The following is a 16,679-nucleotide window of genomic DNA, read 5'->3' as shown; positions in this document are numbered from 1 at the left end:
AATTTTTCACAGTTGGCCACTAACTATTTGTTTCTTATTTTTTCAGTGCCCAATATAAGACACCTGTGGCCTGCTTTGCAGAAATGCTGAGCTGCACAAATGCAATTGAAGGAAATAGGAACTGTGCTTTGAATATATAAAGTGCTTAAAAATGCAAATCACTCTAAAAAAATCAAGCCCTTTTTGTCTCATGTTGGGCATCCAGAATTAGTGGACACCTTTGACAATTTGGGTCTTAATCTCTCTTGGTGTCTCACCTCTCTGTCTGTAAAATACCCCCTATTCTTACAGGAGTTAAGATACATTAATTCATGTTTTTGAAGCACCTTGTGTGATGATGAGCACCAAAGAAAAGCCCATGAGAAAAGTAATTCTTTATTCAGGGCAGAGTTTGGAGGGTGTGTAAATAAGGCCTGGAACCACACATTGACTGATGAAGACATAAAGAAATATTGACTAGCTACCTATTCAGTGAGCACACCCATCCTGTGCACTGAATGAGGCAGAGATTCTATGGAAAAAATAGTATGTGACCATGTAATTAAAGACTGTATCATGATACAGATGCTCCGGGGACATATATTAAGGCTGCACAGACAATCTTAATTCTGGCTTTTCCTAACATTTGAGTGCTTGATTTTGCAACCTGAAGGTACTTTTAATGTGGTGGGAGGGGGAAGGGTGTTGTATGTAATTATATGTATAGTTTGTTTAAATTTGTGGCTCACCCACTGGATTGGGACTCAGGAGAGTTGAGTTCAATTCACAGGTCTGCCACAAATGTCCTGTGTGACTTGGGGCAAGCCCTTCCCTGTGCCTCTGTTCCTGGGCTATAAAATGGAGATAATACAATGTTCCAATTTCACAGTGGTATTCTAAGGAAACAAATAATTAGGGTTGTGCCAAGGCACCTCCTCCACCTCGCCAGGCTCAGCATTTCCCCTTCTCATGGTGGGGGGCCTGCAGTAAATCAGCCACACTCCAGCCAGTGTTTATTTTCCCACTTGGGATTTATTTCTCAAAAATTTCTAAGTAGGCCTCAGGGCAGGTCCAAGGAGTGTGCCTCTGCCAAACAAAAGAAACAAATTCACAACACAAACTAAAGGGGAATACCTTTTCCTGCCCCCTCTCGGCAGAGGGGTATCACCTTGTTATTGGCCCCAGTCCTTCCCCCAAACAGGTAGTCAGTCAGGTATCTTTTGATGATAAGAACTTGCCTGTTTTAGTACTGAGGAGGTGGAATATTCCTGCTTAGAGCCCTCAACGGGCTAGCGTTAGCAGCCCTTTATTAGACTCAGGTATCCCTAGCTGACCTGAGGTAACCCCTTTTCAGCTTATAGGGAAAATGGCCTTTATCATTCTAATATATCTGCCTTCCACCACTCTCTTAGAGCTGTCCAGCATGAGTTTGTCACAATGTTTATAAAGCCTTTTGATACTATAGTGATGGAAACTATATAAGTATCTATACATTATATTATGTTATATAATATAACAACACAATAATAAATAATCATATGTAGTCATTATAGCCTACTACATCTTCAAATCATTGTACAATATTGACTAGTTAAGTCTAACTATAACAAATGCCACTTTCCCCACTTTTTAAGAAATGATGAACAACTCTAGGGAGACATCACTTCACATATTTCTCTGGTGATGATAAATACCAGAGGAGGAGGGCTTTGAGTTGCTTCTTCCCATTCATTTATACTGAAAGGTCAATTCTATCCAAGGAAATATGTTTATGTGTGAAAGAAAAAGCATATGTGAAGCTGAATGCAGAGAGCACAATTCTCTTTGGCTCCACTGTCTGAAGATATTAAGGTCTTGCTTGACTCTTCCTCTTTTGTGAGTGGAAGGCATCTTATATGGTCATTGAGTTCAGCCTCCTGCCTTTGCTTGCAGGACCAAGTACTGATTTTGCTCTGGATCCCTCAGTGGCCCCATCAAGGATTGAACTCACCACCTGGGGTTTAGGAGGCTAATGCTCAAACCACTGAGCTATCCTCCCCTCCCCCTTGGTGAACTTAGGTAGAACTCTCCTAGTGGATGTGAAAAGAGGGGATGTTCCACATCTGTGGCATCATTTCCTCTCCCCAGTACTACATGAAAACATCTGTGTAAGAAAAGACTCTGTGGGATTTTGGGAGCAGACCAGAGACAGATAGGGTGAAACAAGGGACCAGCTTCTCTCTGGTATCCTTCCCTGTCAGTCCGAGAGGTGCTGTGGTGTAAATGAATGCTTCTTGAATTTGAATTTGTCCTAGCTGGGTCCTCTCAGTTGCTACTCCATGCTGGCCAGGAAGGCAACACAGAAGGGACGGGACAGCTCACCGTGAAGAGGCCTCAGCTCCACAAGACTTGCATTTCCCTACCTTATGTTGGATCCTTAGGATTCCCTGGGTTAAAGATCCATGCCTTTGGCCCCTCATCATCTCCAAAATGCCTCCTGTCTGAGGAGACAAACCTAGATATTCCCTGAAGGTGCATCTGGTGAATTACTTGGCCTCTCTGCGTCTCCCTCCAAGGAGTTTCCTCTTTAAAAGGGAATGATCTAGCCCAAAGAATTTATACACAAAAAGGGCCATATCTTGCAGGCAAAATAAACTCCCAGTCACTTCAGCTGAATCAGAATGGAACCCACAAGCCTAAAACCTTTGCCTGTACCGGAGTTGAAGAAATATGATTATTTTTAGGGAATAATAATGAGACACATTTTGGTTTGTTTTTTTCCTTTCATGAATATTATGACAAGTACAGTTCTGTGCAAGCTGAAAGTAACATTTCCTCTAGGCATTTCATCATCTTTGAATAGTCATATGTTAGACAAAGTAGGTGCCCCGTGTTTCATTGCATAATCTGGAATGTAGTTGGTAAACATTTCTAATATACCATTGATATATATCAGTAGTTCTCAACCTCTTCTATAGCAGGCTCCCTCTTCCAAAATCCTCTTCCCACCTTGCCAGGATCTAGCTGGAACCCCTCACCTCCTGTACCAGTATAAGGTAGGCATGGTATTTCTGATTTACTGGTACCTGTCCAGGACCCTTATCTCGAGAGCTCTCTACAATTCTTACTTTGGCTTAACACAAAGATCAGTTATTTACAACAACAACAACAAAAAGTCAGCTAACGTATCAGATCTTTTTACAATCAGAGCATTATGGGAAAAATCCATATTTCTTCTCCCCAAGGCCACTCTGCCAGCGACACCACCCTACATGCTCTGCTCAGTTTCTTCCCCTAGCCATTCATGTTACATGCAGCTCTGTGGAGTGATTTCCCAATCCTAGTTTTCCAAATTGAAACTCCCTAATCATTCCAATCCCACCCCAAAACCTATTTCTGATGGGGTATGAAGTGAGTTTGTTGTAACTATGGAATGGGTGAATAAACAAAAGCAGCCAAATAAAATACTCTTTATTGTCTCCAACTACCAGTATGTTCCTCTCTGTGTGCCGCAGATTCCCAGGCTAGAAGGGACCACTGTGATCATCTAGTTTGACGTCCTGTATAACGCAGGCCATAGAACGTCCCCCAAAGTAATTCCTAGAGCAGAGCTTTTAGGAAAACATCCAATCTTGATTTGAAGCTGGTCAGTTGTGGAGAATCCCACACCACCCTTAATAAATCATTCCAGTGGCTCTCACTGTTAAAAATGCATGCTTCATTCCCAGTCTGAATTTGTCTAGCTTCAACTTTCAGCCATTGGATCATGTTATATCACCTTTCTCTGGCAAACTGTGGCTATTTCTATAACCCTTTAGGGCAGACTGTGTCCTAATCTTTGTGTATTATACAGTGCACACTGTCAGCATTGAGAGCCTGATTCAGTACTTCAGTGGAATTACACTAGCATGAAACTGGTATGAGGCAGTGGTGAATCTGGCCGTATGCCCCTGACCCTGTGAGTTATCGAGCTTGCTGATCTGATTCTCCCCTCACACCACCTTCACCCCAGTGTAATCTCATTGACTATAATGCAGTTACTCTTGATGCTTGCTGGAGGAAATGGGGGTGAGGGGAGGGCCCAAGTGCATTGACTCAGTGAGAGATGGGAGTGCTAAACACCTTGCAGAATCCGGCTGTACGCTAATGATAAAGCACGTTATTAATAAATAGGCATAGTCAACCTATTACTTGTTTATTCCTAATTATCTTTTTATCAGGGAGCATCTTCTGAGGACCACCATTTGTACTTGTGCTTTGCTTGAAGGCTTTCAGAACATCATTGTTCAGGACTGCATTTGCTTTAATGCACCAGGACATTCACTGGTACTGTACAATGTGTTTAGGTTATTCACTTTTGTTGTGCAAACAGTAGGGAACCTTAGTAGCCATCTTGTGATTAAAAGTGGTGCAGGCACTTGAAAGAAGAGACCAACATTTATGCCAGGTCTCCAGGGCTTTTTGTTAAAGAGAAAGGATGAAGAAAAAAAAAAGTGTGCAGGAGATAGCTATTTTTCTAATGGTTTTTGCAATCAGCTGGAGGCTGTGGTTAAAAATCTCCTCTCCCATGAGAGGGAATTGATAGCAAGAGATTGCAACAAAGGGCAAAAGATGTTGTTAGAAAATAATTCAGCAGGTAAAATGGGCACATCTAATCCTAGACAACGTGCTAGTACCGGATAACGGTAAGTGTCTCTGGGTGAGGCTTTATCCCAAAGCTGCCCCAGGAAAGAGAGGTAGGTTTATGGATGGCAATCTTGGTATGAGGACTATTCGCCAATGAGTGACTTGGCGCTTCATCCCTTGAAAGCAGTGGCAAAGCACCCAGGATCAGCCCTCCGGCCTTTACCCACTTCAGTCAGGCTGTACAAATGGGCTATAAATAAACGACAGGGTCCTGTCCTCCAAGCCTTGAGTAGATCTCACTCAGAGAGAGTTGTCCGTGGGTCAGGATTACTCACCTGAGTCAGGGCTGGCAGGATCGGCCCCTAGGCACCATAGCTAGCTGCCCTTGAGCAGTGGCTGCTATCGCCTGCGCTTATTCTTAGCGGGCCAACTCGAACTCGCTTTGTCCAGTACAGGCCTGAGTTCAATGGGCCTGACCCGCCCGCCCGGGCAAAGCCAGCCCGCGTGTCCCGCTGCGCAGGGGGGGCTGTGGGTCACGCCTGGGCTTGCAGTTCTAGCCTAAACGTTCCTTCGTCCTTTCTGGCAAACTTCAGGATTTTAAACTCCAACGAGTGGAGTCACCGAGCCCTGCCCGGGCACAAAGATTTCTTACACCAACGAGGGGCAAAGCCCAGCGCACTGTACCTTGCGCGCCCCACACGCCTATTGAAAGGCCCACGGGGATCTGGCTTGTTGAAGCTCAGTTCTGCCACTGATTACAGTGCCTGCAGGACAGGGCCCTCAGTGGGGTAGCCGCAATCCCGGAGAGTGTGTCTTGTTTTGAGCGAGCTATTTCTTGCTGACGAGGCTGGGATTTTGTAGCTCCACTTTCAGTAACACCAACCAACAGTAATCAGCTTCATAAAATGCCGATGTGCTGGATGATGTGTATAAAACAGACAAATACAAGCTGTCAGAAGCGCTAAGAACTCTCATTGTTCGCGGCTGTAAAGTAACCAGAAGCTATTTATTGTGCCAACCTTAGAAACTTCGCTTCATTGGCCCTCTCTCTTGCTGAAATTGGGTTATTTGTTTAAAACCAAGAACATGGCGTAGCAGGAAACATAGTTATTCAGGTTAGTAGCGGATGGCATTTATTTGTATTGTTTTATATATTTCTAAACCATACTAATTCAATTAGTGTACAAAGGATTAAAAAAAACATTTTTGCCCCATTAATTAAACCATCATTGTTTGAACCAAGCTGGCACTTTAAAAAAAATAAAATTCTTGTCTGACCTCATTTAAATAAATATAAATATAAATCTGATATAAAACTATTCACATACAAACGAACCTCCGAACGACTGTAATTTTTTAAACGCTGTACAGAAGATTCTCATGCAGTTAGACCTATTTTTCCTTTTAATTCTCTAAATTCTTCTCGACGTCAGAACTTTCAGTAAAGTCATGAAATGGAATTTTCTTAAACTGTATTGAGGGGAGGGAAGGGAGGAAAACTGCCATGCCCATAGGAAATCCAGGATCACGTTAACTTTTTTTTAAAAAGAACAACATTGCTCCTTGTGTTATATAAATAGTGTTTTAGTTGAACGCTCACCACTAAAGCCTGTACATTCAAACTATCTAACCTGTGAATCCATTACAATAAACCATACTGGCGGACAGAGCCATCAAGAACTATTTCCTTTGTCTGTGTCTTCCTTAGCATGGTACCAGCTCGGTCAGGTGTATGCAGTTGCAGTCACACATGCTTCCCCGTTTAGCTCAGGCTTGCAACCCTAGGGTGGAAGGAGCTAGCTCAGAGGATCGAAGGCGCCCCAGCTTGAGACGGAAGTCGGCGGGCTTGCTAGCGCTTTATAAAGGGGAGATCTCTTTGTCCTCGTTCGCAGATGATGGGGATAAAGACTCTTCGTCTTCTGACCTGGGGTAATGCCCCGGGTTGCCAGTGCACTTGCAGCCCCCGTGAGTGTTTCTCTGGGTTCCCTTGCCTTCTTTCTTGTGTTTCACCCTCCGATTCTGGAACCAGATTTTCACTTGCTTCTCGGATAGGTTCAGGTAGGTAGCGATCTCGATTCTCCTCAGGCGGGACAGGTACATGTTGGAAGAAAATTCCCTCTCTAGCTCCAAAAGCTGCGTGCTGGTGAAAGCGGTCCGCATCCTCTTGCCGTTGGGTATGTGGCTAGTATCGGATCCTCCTGGACGGGAGAGACACAAGGGCTAAGTGGCGTGAAAAGAATTCAGACTAATCTGTCCCTATCGCCCTTTTCCAAACACGTGTCCCCCCCGGTTCATTTCATGTGTTACAGGAGCAGCAAGACGCAACCCCTCGGTAAGCGTCTCTTTAGGTGTGTAGACAGAGCGCCTCACATTACCTGCTCGCTAACGCCAGCCCTGGAAACTCGCCTCCTCCTTGCCTGCGACATCAGAACCGCTCCACAAACCCTAGTGGAAGCAAACACACCCCTGCTCTTTCCCCCTGGAGTTCATTCCGATCCCCTCCCCCCGCCGGGGAATGAACGATCCCTCCCCACTCTATCCCCACCTGTAGGGCAGTGCAGCGCCCCCCTCCAAGATTCCAGCTCACGCCCTTGCCCGCCCGCTGCGGAGTGAAGCGCACCCCAGCGAGGTGGAATGGCACCCCCGGGCCAGTGACTCCTACCCATGCCGAGGCAATGGAATCTCCTGGGGTCGCTAACGCTGTAGGTGGTGGCGGTGCAGACAGGTGCGTGATGCGCTGGGTGGCCCAGGGCTGTTGCGGCTGCTGGTACCGAGCTCTGCTGCTGGTGGTGCTGGGCATGGCTCATCCTGGGGCAGTATTGGGCATCTCCGCCGGGAGAGAACTGGCTCTTGAGCAAGGGGATGGCCCCGCTGCCGCCCCCCCGGGACGAGTGCAAGTGCGAAGTGACACAGAGCGGGCACACGCAGAAGGTGCCGCTCTTGCGGGACGGGCAGCCGGGGCCCGACACCGACATGACCAGGGGGGAAGGCATGCTGAGGGGGATGAGGAAATCCTGTCCGTGGGGGTGCTCAGGCAGGGAAGGAGCTGGCCTCGAGGAATCTTTGATGATTAAAGAGTCGACATAGAAGGATCGGGACATTTCGAAGGGCTGCTGCAGGTCTGGGCTGGCTCTCCCGGGTCTTCCTCCTTTGCCAAGGCGGGGAAGTCGCCACTGAAGCACTTGGCTGGCGAGAAGGTGCTTATGTCTGAGAGCTGAACAAAAGGGTCCCTGGAGAGGGCTGGTCTTCAAGTCCCCCGCCTGGATCCCCTGCTCCGGGGTTTTATATCAACTATTTAACACGTGATTCCTGAAAGAGATGCAGATCTAAACCCCCTTGGCTTCTCCTCCAAACACTCGGGATAGGCTGCCCGAGCTAGAACAAAACAAGGGGGGGGGGAGACTTTCCAAAGTGTGTGTGTTTTGTTAATTTCACCATGACTTCAGTTCTCCTCCTCTCCAGATAAATTATAGGAACAGGGGAGCAACGGAGGGGGCAGCTGCCCTGTTTGTGATTCAGGCACATCCCACGTTGTACTTTCTAACACATTACCCGGTAAATAAATGCACGTCTTTGACTAGGTTTAAAAATAAACCTTAAGGGATTCTCCCGTCACATCATTTATACCAATAATATACCATTTCCTGAGTAGGGGGAAACCAGTGGCGCGTGATGAAATAAGCAGGATGGGGTTCATTTTCTTTTAATATACTAGGTAGCATCTAAGTACAGTAGTTATAACTTCTGGGTGATCGAGTTACACCTAGAAACAATCCCATTTGCTTTTCCAAGAATGCAGTCGCCCTTATATTTTCTGTGAAGTACGTGACAAAGCTACTATAGGGGTAAGGGGCTGTTTTTTATGAGTGAATCTTGTCAAACTGACAATTAGTTCAAGAGATAAAGCCTTAAAATAGCTGGACACTTCTCAGCCAAGACGTTGTCAAAACGGAAGACTTTCAAGTTAACTTCCATGATCATTTCAAAGCTTCAGTTCAAAATCCTAATGAAAAGAGAAAATGTCCGAGATGGATTCTTTGATCTCCACCAAGTGTGCCGAAGCAATCAGTCAAAGTAAAATTGGATCAACAGCGAAATATGGTCTGTGACTCCTGAGCATTTCAGATTTCATTAAAGAGCCAAGGTATTTGCAGCATACTGCACGATTCTCCACTTACCTATTCTATGGGAGTTTAAAGGGGACTTATAGTTAATAGAACTAATATTGCATTCTTGGTTAGCTGACCCGAAGCATCACTTAAAGATGACTATCAAATTCTACTTGACTTTAGACTCAGCAGTGACAATTGCATTTTACAGCAGAAAACTCTGGCCCCAATAAGCCAGGCTAGCACAGAAATTTGTATCCTAATTGTGTTGAAAGGATATCATGGTGCAGGGGTGGGGAGGGAGAAACACAATGATCTACAAGTTCCTGGGCAATGGGCGTAGTCAAACAGCGATCACTGTTTAAATTTATCTTAAGTCAAGCCTAAATCGTTTTCAAAGCTTGCTCATCTGTTTGCATTTCTGTCAAAGGGGTACTCCTCGCCGCTGAGTTTAGAAATGTAACGTACCAGCGTATCTCAGCCTCAGTTAAAAGGCCGCTTCCCCTATTACCAAACAGAGAGAAGCTCAGGCTTTATTTTTCATTGCAGTCGTGCAGAGGGTGCTGCCACTAACACACGACGAAAAGTAGAACTAGATCTCAGTTCACAATCAATATCTCTCAAGGGCGTGTGAAAGGAGGGACTGTCAGTTAGTCTCCTTGAAGACATCCAGTGAAATTCTGGCAAGCAAGATATAATTGAGTTGTAGGGATACTCCACACTCGGGGAGCTCAGGATTTATGGATGGCAATTAAAGTTTTATGAATTGCAGCTGAGACTGGTTATTGAGCTATTTGAATGTGATTAGAATTCAATTAGAAAGTGTTTACTGGACTGTGAGTCTCTGGAGTGTAAACAGACAGCTATTCCAGAAATGTGCTAATCCAACATCTTGTGACTACAATTAGGGAGTTGCAAAGTTTAAGGCAGGTCAGCTTCAACTTTAACTGTTGCTAGCAAAGCACCTTTACAAAAGAATCATTTACTACTTCAGAGCAACAGACAGGATCAAAGAATTAAAAATCCCGGAAGGCAAGAGATAGCAATCGAGAGTGAACAATTATTAAAGAGCCATTAACTTTAAGGAAAGTGCTCTGACGCAAAGCGCTATATTAATATGGTTAAAAACTATTGTGCCAAGGTTTTGATACCGATTAAAGACAAGCTAACAGATACGATTCACAGGCTACGGAGGCCTAATAATGTCTTTGGTGGCTAAAAAGTAGTCAACCAGTTATACATTATCTGAGATAAACAGAAAGCACGGATGCTTCGCAAGTTCTTTGGCATTTGGACTTTACACCATATGAATGTAGAACACACATATGATTATTATAAGAATGACTAATTAGGTGATTCTTTCCAGATCTCCCTGCGTGATATGGCTTTTACTGCAATGGACAGAGAGGTTCAGAGTCATCGGCGTTTACAAGAAGCTGCTCTGAAGGAAATAACCCGCTCTCGGAAGTGGGACAAGTTGCATCTGCTGAGATAGAGCGGATCCGGGGGGAAATGGCCTTGTTTAAGAAAAGTCAGACAGAGTAAGAATCAGATCACGGTTTTAATCTGTAATTGTTATAATAAACCAAGTGCAGTGATAAGAAGAGGAAGAAAGGCGCGATGCGAAGGCGAAGATATTCCAATCCAGGCGGAATGATGGAAGGCGTGCGCCCACATCACAGCGACCTCGTTACAATTTTATTTTTCAATAATTCTGTCCGATAAAATTTCGTTGTCCATTAAGTAATCCCCAAAATGAGAGCTCTTATGAGCCTATAATGAGCTCTAATTGCCACGACTAGTCGAGCCACGTGGAAGGATTTAGACGGTATTAAGCAGTTGGGTACAGAGCACAGGCTGTTACCTAGCCATTACTTTCATAATTCAAGGAGAAAATTAGTCCTTTTAAGGGAAAATCCTTTGATTCTCTTCATTCTGCTCGGGGTGACAGAGTATAGCTTTGTCTGCCTTTAGTTCAAGACAGTGTAACAAATGAGAATGTAACGAAATTGCCCCCCTTTTAAATTAGCGCAGTTCAAAAAGAACAGCAGCTCTGCTCCCCCCAGACTGCAACTTGTAGGACTAGCTGCCCTCGTTTTCCCTTTCCTCCAGATGCCTCTAACACCTTTATTTATAAGAGATTCGCGGCTTAAATGACAAAAGTGAAGCCTCCCCCACCCAAAAATTCATGCTAGGGAAATAGTCTGCTTTCTTTCCCCCGACACACTTCTCCACTCATTTCACTGGCGGATCTGGCTGTGCAAGGAAGACGGCATCCAGACATAATTATATAAGTAAAACTGCAGAATAGCCAGTTTACAAACAGCCAGTGACCAAATTGCTCTCCAGTGAATGAGGTGTTGTGGGAAGAACAAAACACTAGTTTTGACCATTTTAATGGCAAAAGAAGCCCTTGCAAACCAAATGGAACATAATGACTCTTGCGTTATAATCACATTTATCTGGTAATCTAACGTTGGTTTCATATTAGTTTGCAAATGATCTCAAAGCAGGGTTTTGTTACGTGAACATAAGCAGAAGACAGGACTTGCCCCCAGCTCCCATTAATGAGGTCATTATAAAAGCGTGAACAAGTCTATTAATGTTTTATTGAAAGCGCATCGTTAACTTGTATCCATCCTTTTCTGAAAGTGGCATTGTGATATTGCTGTCTGTGGCACATCTTACCCAATATAGCCCGAGATTTCTCTATTATCTGTAACCAAGCAACACTTTCTGAATACCAAAAATTGAAAAGAACCGCTTAGTCTTCAAGAAAGTCCTCAATAATAGTGGAAAAGAACAAAGATCCAGGAGACAACAAAATGCCACAGGGGTGACTTTTCATGAGCAATTATCTCTCATTAATCAGAAGAACAGCTGCAATATTAATTTTCCCTCTTTCTTCCTCTCTTTTCACAGTCCCCAACATTTGAATAATCATAAATTTTGATTTCATGGAGTAGCAACATAGCCAGGCACTTGAAGATACAAGCTACCTATACTCTTCCCAAATAGCTCTTATTTTAAGGATGACAAAAAGTAAAAGAGGAAATAAAAGAGAAAAATGTTCCTTCCCCGCCCCCCAGCCTCCTTCACTCTACCATGTCTGTTTCACTTATGGAAACTAACAGGAAAATGTAGCAAGCGTCCGCAGTGGCTAAAGCGTGGGAGTTTCAACATCCTTGTTGTCCATTTAACTTTCAAACATTAAGCCAAGCGTTGTAGATCTGTCCAAAGAGACAATCTTTGGGCGTAACGCGCATTGTAGTACTTCAAAAGGCCCTAGCATTATATGAACTAAGAAGTGCATTCAGCAGAAATTGTGCAGTAGGTCTCCATTCAGGGTCTTGGGCTCTGATTGTTAACAGGATATGTAGCAGTGGTGGAAAACTAGGTTTCCCCCCAAAGATAAAGATGTAACATTAAAACGTGTCTTTTGAATTTCAGAGGATCTCATTATGGCAGAGGCTGGCAATTACAAAAATTGAAAAGATGTGTAATTAGGATGAAAGGGGGAATTTCATTTCTGATTCCTCATCCTTCCACTGCCCAGGGAGAACTTAGACGCTGCTTCTAGACTCTAGGAGCCTTTGACTGCTAGAATAAAACTTGTAGCGGGGGAAACCAAGCTGTTTAGTTTCGTGAAACCGTGATTGTGCGGGAGCAAGTTTGTCACATGATTTTCCACGTCGTTTGTTTGCTCAATACCTACCAAACTCTTTTTTCCCCCCCTAAAGGCAACCAAACTTCTATTGCGTTTCCAAAAGAGAGCGCTTAGAGAATCAAGAGCAGAGTAGACGGAGAAGGTGACTTTTACTTTTAAATCCAATTTTATCCGCACTTTTACCTTCAAGAAAAAGCAAAATACAAAACGATCCACCAGTGAGTACTTTGGAGGAATTCAGACTCTTGCTTTAAGCATTCATTATTATTCAGGTTCTATAATATTCCATTATTTAGGTACCTATAATATTCCAGGCGCTTTCCAACCACAGGGAGAGACAGTTCCTGCCCCGAAGATAACGCTTAGCCTAACCCTCGCGTTCTTTAGCTGTCTGCTTGACGAAACCACTACTGGTAAGTACTTGCCTAAAAAGAATCACGTTTTGGCTAAAGTATCTTTTCTCTGAGATACACAGCACAACGACAAGTACCACGACGACTATGGATTTAGCTTATGCTTCGACTTAACACCTAAGAAGCGAGAGATCTCAAAGCCTAAGTAGATGTCCCTCCTGCCTGTGTTTTCACTATACTGCGTTTATTTGTGCCCTCATTACTGGTCTGACTGAAAACTATTTGTAAGTGGTGAACGCTGAGCTGCCCTCCCCTGTATTTTTCGACGTGAGCTCCCTTTAGAAAGTAGCACCAGTTAAAATAGGTTTTTAAAATGGCAGTGTCCTCCTCTGCAGCAAACTTCTTCTGTAGAGCCTGCTCTCACCTGTTTAGCTTTCGGAATCAGGACAGATTCCCTTCCCCTCTCCTAGCAAAATATAGTTGGATCTGAATGGCAAAGTGTAATCCTTATTTGCAACGTAGCACTGAGAGTCCGATTTGCAAACCCTTAAGAGTTTTGGGTGGGGGGTGGCCACGCCAACTCCACTAAACTACAGACCACACAATCTCCCTACCCGCGAATCAAAACTGCGTAGCAGCAATGTGACTTGGATCAGAGTAGGACAGTAGGTGTTAAAAGAGTGCCTCTGGGAGGTTAAGAATACAGCACGAAGACTTGAACACCTCTCCCTGGGGAGGTTAGATTCGAGCAGTGAGATCTGAGGCTACTGGTGAAGTTTGCAATATCTTTGGCCCCATCTGACTTTCGCTAACAGCACCCACAAAATGTAGCCAATTTGTTTTAACACTTAGTAATCTTTTAAAAACACAAAGAGATACATATGGTTTGAGAAAGCTGGCTGCTAATTGATTAGCACTGAAGAGAACTAAATATATAAATATTTTGTATTTAGATAAAATGTGTTGTTTGAAGGATAAATTTGTTTTACATGGGAAAAATTATAGCCTCCTCAATAAGGAAGATCATTTTTCACTAAACGGATTTATTCTTTTATGCAAGTCTTTGCATCTGGCTGGAATAAACATAAGCAAGTGTTTTAGGCTAATTAAATCATAGATGGGTGAAAAGTTGAAAACAACCTCAATACAAGCCATTCATAATATTAATTTCCCAAGGGTCACATCCTGTATTCTCTGTACACCATAAATTTTCACTGAAGCTGATGTAAGTGTTAGGTGCAGGTGGATTAGATGATGAGGCTCTTATGACAGCAATTTAGATTAATTTTGCTTTAATGCTATCACAAGGAAACAGGAGGTCAATACTCATCCATCACTTTTTAAACAAAAATCCCCATTTTACTATTTGGTGTGCAGTTTCTCATGATTAATTTTACAAGTTTCTTACTTAATTTAGTTAATTTTCATTTAAATTCATGGGGTCATAAGCCCCCATGGCCTGTGGACTAAAAAGAGTGAGAACTGAGGCCCAGATCTATGAAAGTATTTAGGCTTCTAACTTTCACTGAAATCCATGGACGTTAGGAGCCTAAATACCTTTGTGGATCTGGCCCTTATTCTAAAAACTGCTTCTAAATTCTGTGTGCAAGGACAAACCTCCTTATTCAGTTCACTCTCATATCAGTGTACAAATCTAAAACAGTTCCATAGGAAGGTCTATAAACTCCACCCAAAGAAGAACTGTGGGAGGAGTCAGGGCACAGCCAATGTACAGTGGAGGAAAATTGAGTAGGTCACCTCAGAATCTGCAGCATTCCCTAGTACTTCTCTGTATGTCACTTTTCCATGTCCCTCAAATGCTTCCATCTGAGGCAACATCATGCCATCCACTGCAGCTATGCTGCTGTAGCACTTGAAGAGGAGAAATACCCTATCATTGCAATCAGCCTTGAAACTAATACAGTTAAACCACTGCAAAAGGCTCTGTGGACATTTATTTCTGTATAATTAGCTGTTTTATTTTGGTTTGAGTACCACCACTATCTCTGGGCCTGATCCAAAGCTCATTGAAATCAATGGCAAAACTACAATTGACTTCAGCAGGCTTTCACACATGACCATTGCTAATAATGAAATGCTTTGCACTTCTATTGCACTTTTCACATATACAAAGAAAGTAATACACTTTGAAATATGTTTTAGTAATATAGGCTCTGATCCACCAAAATTTTTAAGCACATGCAGACCTTAAAGCATAGAAATAGTCTCATTACAGTTAATGAAACTACTTATCCATTTAAAGTTATGCAGGTGCTTAAGAACTTTGCTGGATTGGGGCTATAACCCAGCCTTTTGAATCTGATACCAGCAGTAGTGTTGCTTTTCTAGCCAGTTGAGTATGCATGGTATTAGCAAGGAGAGCCATCTCTGTCATTTAAAGTATATGAACCAGATTATTGTAGGAATTTTGCATGATGCTACATTTAACCTACTTTAATTAGCACAGTTAGTTTACTTAAATAAACCACCTATACTAATTTTTTTCTTTCATAAAGTGAGTGGCTGGATTTTCTCTGCATATTATGGCTCACTTATTAGCTACTGTATTGCTAGGTAATTGAATAAGAGTTGATAGTGCCTCCTTGTAAGTAAAAAATAATCAATATTAATATACAGTGATATCTTCAGACTGCTTTGAAATATCAACTGACTTAGATGTAAATGATTATTTAAGTGAATATATTACTTCAGGAAACAAGTTGGTCTAATATTCTTGGAGCTAAAGTCCACTACCATATTTATCCACAGAACATGTAAAGTATGGGCAGAATGAGGGCCCTAGCCCTGTGCATCTCCTCTGTAAAGGAAAACCATCTCACAGACTGAGGATGCTGTTCATTTTCCTTATCTATTTAACCCTTAGCCTCTGCAGAGACTACCAACAAGGATGGCAAATCTGGTGACGTTCTGAGATAGTGACACTTACCTGCTAAGGACTGAACTGAGACTATTCACTTATTTCACATTGGCCATTAGGATACTGAAAGAAAGAGGTTAAATGACTTGCCCAAGGCCCCCCCAGTCATTGGAGTTTCAGATCTCACACTGAATTTCCTAGACTGAGTTTAAAAACAAAACACCGTCTCATTTTGAGTTAGTCTGGATGTCTCAGGGAAATATGGAAACACACCAGGTCCTTTCTATAGGCACCTTTTCCACAAGACAGTCACATTTAAAGTAGCTGTCTCCAAACCTGGAGGATCCTGAACAGGATCCCTTAATACATATCAATGAAAACGCTGCTACAGTGTACATCCTTAAATAGATATATTTGTACCCTTGGTTCAAACTATGGAGGCACAGATACCAGTGATGAGGCGCAGATTATATTATTATTTAAAAAAAACATTTAAAGATATTAAAATGATGTACAAGTTGAGGGCTTTTTTATGTTCTATCACTCATTTATACATTTGCCAAACTCTCACAAAAACTCCTATCCCAAGTGCTTTGAAGAAACACAGAAGCTAAGAAGTTTAAATTGAATATGTTCAAGTATTTTGAGGTTTTGGATATAAGCATATTGGTTCAAAAGACTAAATATTCAGGCACAGATATATAGTATATAATTAAATTAATACTGCAATGTGTAAATCATAATCCTATCAGGATTTATCTGGTCCTGAATGGGTCACAAGTTAGGTAATACTCTCAGATACATGAAGGTAAGTCATAGTCTGGAGTTATTCAGACTGATGCAACTGAGAGCAGAATCTGGAGTCTCCAAAGTTTAGTTTAAAAAAATGGCCTGTTTCAGGGTAAGGAAACAAAACCATTCAGTTCATTCTATAGAATTATATACTTTCAGGGTGTAACAGAGAGCTTTGAGGTCCAGGCAGCCTAGTGATTGGAACTCTTAACTTTCAGTTCCTGGCTTCCCTGCTTAAGATGCCCCAGTCTTTAAGGCAGTAGGGTAGGAGAACCTAGGCCCTCCCACTCCACCAG

General features: G+C 42.8%; 1 protein-coding gene across 1 annotated transcript; it reads right to left on the bottom strand.

Annotated features, from left to right (window-relative positions):
- Positions 1-6,441: 6,441 nt before the first annotated feature.
- Positions 6,442-7,828, bottom strand: GSX2 (GS homeobox 2). Its single transcript, XM_030564013.1, has 2 exons — positions 7,247-7,828; positions 6,442-6,782 (listed from the first exon to the last, which is right to left on the bottom strand). The coding sequence occupies exons 1-2, from the start codon at positions 7,683-7,685 to the stop codon at positions 6,442-6,444; spliced, it is 780 nt and encodes a 259-aa protein (XP_030419873.1). The 5' UTR covers positions 7,686-7,828.
- Between the last annotated feature and the right edge of the window lie 8,851 nt (positions 7,829-16,679).

Source organism: Gopherus evgoodei, chromosome 5 (genome assembly GCF_007399415.2).
Source record: "Gopherus evgoodei ecotype Sinaloan lineage chromosome 5, rGopEvg1_v1.p, whole genome shotgun sequence".
NCBI classification, from domain to species: domain Eukaryota; kingdom Metazoa; phylum Chordata; order Testudines; family Testudinidae; genus Gopherus; species Gopherus evgoodei.
The sequence above is the reverse complement of the archived record's forward strand: the minus strand, read 5'-3'. Positions and strand labels throughout refer to the sequence as shown.

Bases quoted from the DNA above. Each gene is read 5' to 3' on its own strand.
- GSX2 (XM_030564013.1), bottom strand. From the start codon at position 7,685: ATGTCCCGATCCTTCTATGTCGACTCTTTAATCATCAAAGATTCCTCG. The intron at 6,783-7,246 runs GTAGGAGTCACT...TCTCCCGTCCAG, and splicing joins ATTCCATTGCCTCGGCATGG to GAGGATCCGATACTAGCCAC.